A 9,185-nucleotide genomic window follows, 5' to 3' on the forward strand; every position below is an offset into this window, starting at 1 on the left:
CATGTACAGAACTGTACTGCAATAAACCGAGCACACGCTTTGGAACATTTCTCCCAGGGAATGACTCCAAAAGCAAAATCATTCTCCCTAAAATATACAAAACGACTCATCACTTACCTACTCATTTCACACAACTAACACTGCTTTTTTTTCACACTCCTGCACGACTATTTGACACTGACGATGAAACATGACAAACTTGCAGGTGATGCAAGTTTTAGGGGGAACTACTACAGCATTTTCTGCTTTCCTATGTGAGAAAGAGAAAATAAATCATCAAGCTGGGACATCCCAAAGGTGGAACAGAGGTCCTCCTCCTTCCCTCACATACTTAAGTAGCAACTGTCTCAGACGGCACAGTTGTCTTGAGAAAAGTGCGGCAACTCGGGATTCTCGGGGGCAAATTTGGACTCCAAAACTATATTTATCCGAATTCAATTTCAAGTTTCAGTGGAGAAGAAATGTTCACCAAAGAGAAGGATGGTAGTTGTGCAGTTTGTGTGCCCAGCGGAGGGCCGAAGAAGCAAAAAGAAACAGAGGAACGGGGTTATTGGAGTACGAAAACCGAATTCATCCTGACGGTGATGGGGGCTATCATTGGACCGGGCAACGTGTGGAGATTTCCTTATCTGTGCTACAAAAACGGCGGAGGTAAAATTATATTTGGAGGAAGGGGGTTGTTTATTTGCTTGCTTGCGTTATTCACGCATTTGTTGCTTTTTATTGATGCCTGTAATTATTTCTCTTTAGGTGTTTTTTTCATTCCGTACGTTTTGTTCATGGTGACCTGCGGGATCCCGTTGTTCTTCCTCGAGACCGCCATGGGGCAGTACACAAACCAGGGGGGTATTACGTGTTGGAAGAAGATCTGCCCACTTTTTCAGGGTGCCTATTTGCATTTGTGTTCATTCGAGTTCAACATTTGAGACTTTTAGCGAGGGGGCGTATGATGCGGAATCCGTGCGTAAATACGCACGGATCTGCGCAGTCGATTTAAGCTTGGAATTCTTACGAGGTTCAATTCGAAAATATGTTACGTTCTGTTTGCAGGCATCGGCTATGCGAGTCACCTAATCATTGTATTCGGCGCCACATCCTACATTACTATCATCGCGTGGGCCTTCTTTTATTTGTTCTCCTCCTTCAGCGTGGACTTGCCTTGGGCCACGTGTGGAAATGACTGGAACACAGGTGGGTGCCCCTGCGGGGAAGTGGGGGGGGGGGGGGGGGGGGAGTACGGTGTTGACATTAGCTTTCTTTGAAGTCAGTTGTATTTGGAACGCTTTCCACAAAGAGTGCTTTACATCGAGGCTACTTTGAATTTATGCAAGATCCTTAGAAAATGCATTCACATCATTTTACATTGCAGAGTTATCACGATAAGAAACACATTTATTTACAAATTTATAGCAATCATGTCATGCAGCACTACACTAACTGCAAAAAAAAGTCCACTGAAGAGGCATGCATCTTTAGAAACATTAAGTGAACGGCAATTTGTGCACCATATGACGATTTTGTATGTTGTTTCGATTTTGTATATGGCACATTTTTCACATTATTATTATAAGGAATCTTACCATGCTTGCATGGCACAACCCCCTTTTTCGTTGCTTGATTTGTCGCGCTGTTATATCTTATGTGCTTGCCTTGTAGAGTCATGCATGGACGTCAGCATTGCAAATCAGAGCCTCAGCGTGACACAAAGGCAGAACACCACTCTGCCTGTTGTGGAGTTTTGGGAGTAAGCAGGACTAGTCGACTACATTGGACCCTTTCGAGTCCTTTTCTTTTTCTCCCATAACCACCACAACCAGCACCATCACCTCCCAGTATCACTTTCCTTTTCCAGCTGCACTGTCACCCTTCCATCACCCTCCCCCCCCCCCCCCCCCCCCCCCTCATGAATCATGTTGTCGTGCGAACGCCGTTGACTCCATTGCTCCATGCGTGTGGTCTCCTCAGGCGCAGAGTGCTGAAGATCTCTGGTGGTATTGAGGAGGTGGGAAGCTTGAGGTGGGAGCTGGTCTTGTGTCTCATCCTGGCATGGGTCATCTGCTACTTTTGCATTTGGAAGGGGATCAAATCCACCGGGAAGGTTCGAAATAGTTCCGCCTTGTGCAACATGTATGGCTGAGTTTCAGCATAGCTTGATTGCTTCGGTTTATCCAGCGCACAAACTTTTGTCCCCTTCACCGGTCCCAAGTGTTGCATACAATGTTCTCACGTTTCCCATTAATTATTGCAAGGGAAGGGGGACCTACGGACAGGGAAAGCATTCGATCCAGCCCACAGTGCAATTCTAAAAACAAGTTAAAGCCCTCACACTCGTTTTCATTGCAAATGTTGGAAATTGCCATTCAAATTTGATGCTAAGATCTGCCCATTGTCCCTGCTTCAAATTCGGGCTCAAACCCAAGTGCAATGTGAAAACGCCGGCCTTAACACATGAATTCTAATGATCACTATTATTATTCATTTTAACCCAATAGTGGTCTTTGTAAGTCACATTCACAGTGGGAAATGTTTTGAAATGATTGACTTTGTAGTTTGCTCTCGCTTTATAAAGTCCTGGCATTTCAACAGATGGGTGTTGATCTTGTACATCCAGTAATGATAACATCAGTCAGATACAGGAACATCTGCAGGAATAGTTCGGAAACGCCACATCACATTTCTAATCGCTAAACATTTCGTATGACCCCAGTAAAATTCTGAAATGGCCGCTAGAAGGAGGGTCTTCACCCCTGAATAAGGACACCTAATGTTTCCAGCTGCACATCAATACGGTGCAGCATTTTATCAAAAAGTTTAGGACAGTTCACCAAAACAATACCGCTGACATGTTTGACCAAGTCCTAACAGATGGATCTACTTATTTTGTTTGCCGTATGAAGAGGTGTGCAACTGCACGGTATCATCAATATTTTGACGATCTCATGCTGGTCACCAAACCGGGAGAAAAAGCTTTCACTACGATGCGGTACTCTTTGACAGCAGCGCAAACGACAGCCATTTGATAAACTCTGACCACGGAGTCCATTTGCAATCTTGAGGAGACTGCTCTCGTAAAGGATTGCGTTCAATTGTGGAGGTGTACCTAATGAAGTGTTCTTTGGGTTGGGGTGGGAATCAGCAGATTCATTTACGATAGAGTAACTTTGCAATCGCCCTGTCATTGGCTAGCAACCAATCCAGGGGGTAGTCCACCTATCGTCCTCGCCCGAGGCTCATAAAAGACAAATTCTGTGGGAAAATATATCCCTTGATGACTCATGTTAAAACAACAAAAATGCCTATCATAAAAAACATCTCAATATCTTCCGATAAGATCGACATAAATTGGATATCATGTAACAATAGCATAATTAACCTCTCACCCCCACCCACCCCAAAAAAATCTCTTTCCAAAAAACATTGATTCAAACAACAATCGCATCTGATGTGATGTCATTGGGATCCACATCTGAAATTCATTACATATCAAAAAGCGGACCGAGAGTTGTTTTGGAGTTAAACATGTCAAAGGCACGTTAGCTACCATATCCAATAAATGAGGTAGTGACATCTATCTCCCCCAAGCCATTTCAGATTGCAATGCGTATTGACATGCAAAAACCCTCTGGGCAGCACACTCAACTGTTTTGCGTCTGTGCATTGGCTTCAGCCGTGAATGAATAAAACGGAGCATTCGAAGGGTGTCGCCAATCATTCTGTTCTGAAAATAGATGACCTTAGCCTATAAAATGAATCTCAGCTTGATCAAACGTTGGATCCATGAATTGATTTGTCAAGAATTATGTGGAGTCGATAAATCATGTTGCGAAACAACTGAAGCAAAATGAAGTGCGCTACTTGGCTGCAGCCGACACGTTTATTGACTCGGTCTCAATTTCTAAGAATGATGCGGTGCGGCCTTTGAGAAGTACAGTCCACTTTTTGAGCGCATAAAGCATGAAATAGCAGATTGAAGGACAATTTTAATTCGAGCTTTTACATTTGTTTCCTTTGATCCAGGCGGCCTTCTTCACAGCAACCTTCCCCTACGCTATGTTGCTGATTTTACTCATACGTGGTGTGACGTTGCCTGGGGCAAAGGACGGGATGATGTACTACATCTACCCTAATGTCACGCGTCTATCAGATCCGCAGGTGAGAACGAGTTCTCGGGATCACACAAACGACGAGTCAGACGGACATTGCAGATGACTGAGTGCCATCTGAGTTTCAATTATGAATTTCAAAATGTGTTTTAATTGCCCGAAAGCGTATAATAAAATAAAGTACCATTTTCAGTGTGACAATGTTTTGTTTTTTTCTCTTCTGTGTTTTAAGGTGTGGTTGGACGCCGGCACTCAGATCTTCTTCTCTTACGCGATCGGCCTCGGGTTCCTGACCTCTCTTGGCAGTTACAATACGTACAACAACAACTGTTACAAGTAAAGAAAAATATACGACTAAAAAAGTATTGTGAAGGTTTTCAACAGCAGGAACACATTATTTCAGTTCTCATGGGAATTGTCATCATCCAGATAATTCCAGTGTCCAATTGTCTCTTGGAATGGATTGTGTTACTTCATATTGCTTTTTTTTCATGGTTCACATTCTATTACCAACAAAAAAAATTAGGCAGATCTCTATACTTCCTGAATGTGTTTGTCTTTTAGGGATTGTTTCTACTTGTGTTTGCTGAACAGTGCCACCAGTGTTGTGGCAGGCTTTGCCATTTTCTCCATCTTGGGGTTCATGACCTACGAGACCGGCATTGACATTGCAGAAGTGGCAGAATCAGGCAAGTGCCGACTGGTTCATTCCGTTACCGGGTAATTTGCTGTACATTCAAAACTAAAAAATTAAATTAAATTCAATCTTCAAATTTAATTCAAGTTGTCTTTAGAGATGCCAGTTTATTGTCCAAACCTCAACTCATTTATACAGTTAGCCTGCACAGATTCAAAAAACTCTAATTATCTTTGGTGAGAGAAATTGACGGTCACAGAATAAAAGATACACTATTCTGAAACTCATTCTGCTGTACATGAGTTTAGGTCCAGGGCTGGCCTTCATTGTTTACCCGCGTGCTGTAGCAATGATGCCCATGCCGCAGGTGTGGGCCGTGTGTTTCTTCCTTATGATCATTCTACTCGGCTTGGACAGTCAGGTAAGCATGAACTCTCTGAACGAATAAGGACGCCGCGGCATTTCAACAGACCCATCTTTGTGTTGCCTCCCAACACCCCGAGCAGTTTGTCGGTCTGGAGTGTCTGATGACATCCCTGGTGGATCTTTACCCATCTTACCTGCGTCAAGGCTACAGACGTGAGCTGGTCCTGCTGGCCATCTGTACCGTTAGCTGTCTGCTGGGACTCACTCTGGTGACGGAGGTTTGTAAAAGCGAATGATGACATCTGTTCCTGACATTGGAATAAATGTATTCGACGGGTGATTTTTACATTGGTCACCGACTTCAATGCTGTACACAGTTAACCTTCAACCCAAAGTATTTACTGAGATAAAACTGTCTGGACTGTTCCATATACGCCCCATAACTGGAATGCATATTATCATCTCGGTTGGGAACGCATGTTACATAATATTGGACCATTTTTTAATTGATGAAAATTCCAATGCAGAAAATTACTTTAGCATGTTGCAAGAATATATTTTATTTCATCCCTGCTCAACATGTATGGAAAGTTCCCAGTTTACTGAGCAAGATGAAACTCCAATTCAATGTGTGATTCTCATATTGTGTGTAGTTAAAGTAGCAGTTTCCAGATGCTTGGAATGGTTGGTCACAGATCCACTGACCTCACCCCCACTCATTTTGGTCTGTAGGGACACTTGCAGGCCATAATGTATCAGGAACAGATAGAAAACATATTCCACATGATTTAAAGTGGCCGTATTTATGGACCTTGCCTTGTGAATTAGCGCTCACCCATGTTTGAACAGGAAGAAAAGTTTCCACAAAGTTAGGAACCACGGAATGGACTACTATCCCCTTGGTCACTCTGAAAGGAACTCTGAATGCTTCAGCATATCGAGTGGTTTTGGAGATGCGGAGCTTCCTGTTCTGATATGATTGTGCAGCTAACTTCAGTGCATACACATCACAAATGGCCTTCTGGACGATGTGAAAAAAAATTCACACAAACACTTCTAAACATTGTGGAAAATCTACACGTGAATTGAGACTGCTGTTGTTGCAAAAGGAGGACAATTCAATCCATATGTGAGTCAAGGCATGTAAGAGAATACTTTTGGCAGTACAGTGTCATTTATTACAAGGATAACTCCAGCTGTGATCATTTGTGTTATTCAGCAGCGGAACATGTTGGAATGTGTATTCAGAACAATGGTAGTACTGTATTGTAGAGCACGTAAGCTAACCTTTGTGTCCCTCACTGGGGAAATTTGAAATATTATATACCGGTACTAAAAAAATGTTTTCTCACAAAAGATTTTTCCTTTGTATGGAAACTCGTGGGCCAACCTTTATCAGTGCCTCAAACTTTATTTCCAGTTTTCTGTAATGACACACCGGTACTAGAGTGCAAATCTTCTCCAAAATGTCCAACCTTCTTCGCGAACAATTGACGAACAACCATCTGCGCTCACAGTGACACCGAAGTACAATTTAGAGTGCTCCATTAACCTGCCACGCATGTTTTTGGATAAAATCCACACAGGCACGGGGATAACATGCAAACTCCACACAGGAAGGCCGGAGCCGGGATCGAACCCTGCAACTCTACGCTGTGAAGCCGACGTGCTGTCCAAAATAACCAACGGTTCCCAAAAAATGCGATGACACCACTGAAAGAAACTATTTCCAGACACGCAAACAGATTCATGGCATCCAAACAAAAACATGCTTTATATTACAATGTTATATTTATTATTGTTGCTGTGCTCATAGGGAGGGATGTACCTGCTCCAGCTGGTGGATTTCTATATGTGCAGTGGGACCACTTTGCTCCTCCTCTCCATCATCCAGTCTGTCAGCATTGCTTGGGTCTATGGTATGCACTTTTTGGGGTGTGGGGGGGGGGGGGTGCGAAGTATAAATCGTTTCTCTTTTGACGTCACAGGGGCCGAGCGTTTCTATGGGAACATCAAAGATATGATTGGCTATCGTCCTTCTCCAATGATGAAGCTCTGCTGGTGCTACTTCACTCCTTGTTTATGTTTTGTAAGCATTCAAGACAAAACACTCATCTTGGTGATGTGAAAGAATGAGTAGAAAATCAATTGTGTTTGAAGAGCTTCTTCCAAAAGATTTACGTGCCGAATAATGAGACCTAAGAAGAACCTACAACATCCCAAAAAAAAGAGCACTGTGTTTAAGACAATATCCGTAGTATTAATGATAAATATAACCTGTTAAAAAAAAGCGATCTCTAGCCCCCTCTCATAATCACACCCGTACATCCTTTCACACCCACACGGTCTTGTTTTGACCTGTGACCTCATTACCCCCAAAAAGCACCTTATTCTTCATGGAGCGCTACGATAAACTTCAGGACTCTATTTTCATATACAGTGGACGTGCGCTCACGCCTAAAATGTGCTGCATCTTGAGTTTCGTTCAAGTGCAAGTAACATTCGTTGTGTTTGGGAATATGGCAGACTGCGTTGCGCCATGCCATGAGTTCTGGAGGACTTTTTTTTATTCACAAAAACTCGGCTCACTTCACAATTTGGTGGCAGAAAGTAGACTTTAGACAGGCTCAAAGGAGGTCTAAGTTGCGGCGCAGGTGGTGCCATGCGATTATGGTGAATTTAATCCAAGGTACAGGCAGGCAAATTCTGAGCTGCATGGACGTGTGTGGTGGATGTTAATGTATTTCATCAGAATATTTGTAGAAATCAATTCATTGAATGCATTCTTATAATTATCATCTTTAATATATTTTTTTTAAATCTCCCACCCGGCTGTGTCATGGTTATGCATGATCAGACGGGTGGAAGGCGGTCTCCAAATGCCCAACTTTAGATCATCCACAAGTGGAGATCTAATGTAATTTGTGCACCTCTCTTGGACTGAATTTAAAGGGAACGCCAGCTCCAGCACTGCAACCCCCAGAGGATAAGCCGTGTTCAAAAAGAAAGGATGGAATGAATACATGGAAACAAACGGCCTCTATCATTTTTATTGAATTAAACCAATGTTTTCTCTCACCGCAGGGCACCTTCATCTTCTCCATCGTTCGATACTCTCCCTTGAAGTTCAGCAGCACTTATGTTTATCCGCTGTGGGCCAACATTCTGGGCTGGTTCTTGGCCACCATCTCCCTCTCCCTCATACCACTCTTTGTGCTCTACAAGCTCATACACGGAGAGGGGACCCTTCGTCAGGTGAGCATAAAAAGGGGGAGAGATGGTTTTCATGTTTCGTGTGGGCTGTGATACGAGGGTGGCAGATGGCAGTCTGAAAACGTTGAAAGAACCCCCTGAACACCCCCCCCCCAAAAAAAAAACGGAGGCTAGGTCTACCCACCCATTTGCCCTACAGGGATGTAATGTTTCAGAATCTGGAGACTACAGTAACATCACAGCATCGCAATAGAAAGCCTCAGTTCACGTGCAAGTCTGCCCACTAGTGGCGATGAGCAGTAGAGCGATGATCTGCAAAATTGGACGTCATGAAATAGATTCTTCCTTGCAGAGTAATCACATTGAATGATTAATTTTTTTAAATCATGTTTCACTCATTGAAATGACCTGTTGATTTATCTTCTTTCCCCAGAGATTCCTATTGCTGTGCCTTCCTGAGGACGACCTGAAATGTCTACCCTCGCTGGGAGACAAAGTCGTCGCTCCCCTCACCGAACTGAAAACTTTGTCCCAGGACGTGGAAGTCACCAAGTGAGCAAAGTGCACCAACTCAACAAAAGGGGGACTACAAAATGCAAGTAGTTTTCACGAAACAACAGAGACTTCAATTCAGTGCAAGCCCATTGAAGGAAAACACTCCTTGATTAAAAAGTGTGAGAGGCCCACATTTGAGTCGTAAAAAAACACAATAAAGTGGAAAGGGTGTTAAGAAATATTAATGCAGGTAACAGTTTGGTATCCTATTGAGGGAGTGAATGTTTACATTCTTGTCAGGGTTCGTTGAAGGTCGTGAAACATGTTCAAAATTTCCTGACAACAACAAACAACTGTTGGCAAACATCTGG

At 43.2% G+C, this 9,185-nt stretch overlaps 1 protein-coding gene across 1 annotated transcript; it reads left to right on the forward strand.

Moving 5' to 3' along the window:
• The first annotated feature begins 336 nt into the window (after positions 1 to 336).
• Positions 337 to 9,163, forward strand: LOC127588209 (sodium- and chloride-dependent GABA transporter 2-like). Its single transcript, XM_052046841.1, has 14 exons — positions 337 to 651; positions 751 to 885; positions 1,051 to 1,191; positions 1,657 to 1,744; positions 1,966 to 2,098; positions 4,018 to 4,152; positions 4,336 to 4,439; positions 4,668 to 4,792; positions 5,049 to 5,161; positions 5,247 to 5,384; positions 6,923 to 7,025; positions 7,095 to 7,195; positions 8,191 to 8,361; positions 8,753 to 9,163. The coding sequence occupies exons 1-14, from the start codon at positions 462 to 464 to the stop codon at positions 8,873 to 8,875; spliced, it is 1,800 nt and encodes a 599-aa protein (XP_051902801.1). The 5' UTR covers positions 337 to 461; the 3' UTR covers positions 8,876 to 9,163.
• Positions 9,164 to 9,185: the final 22 nt, after the last annotated feature.

The sequence above is a fragment of the Hippocampus zosterae genome, chromosome 16, assembly GCF_025434085.1.
Source record: "Hippocampus zosterae strain Florida chromosome 16, ASM2543408v3, whole genome shotgun sequence".
Taxonomy (NCBI): Eukaryota; Metazoa; Chordata; class Actinopteri; order Syngnathiformes; family Syngnathidae; genus Hippocampus; species Hippocampus zosterae.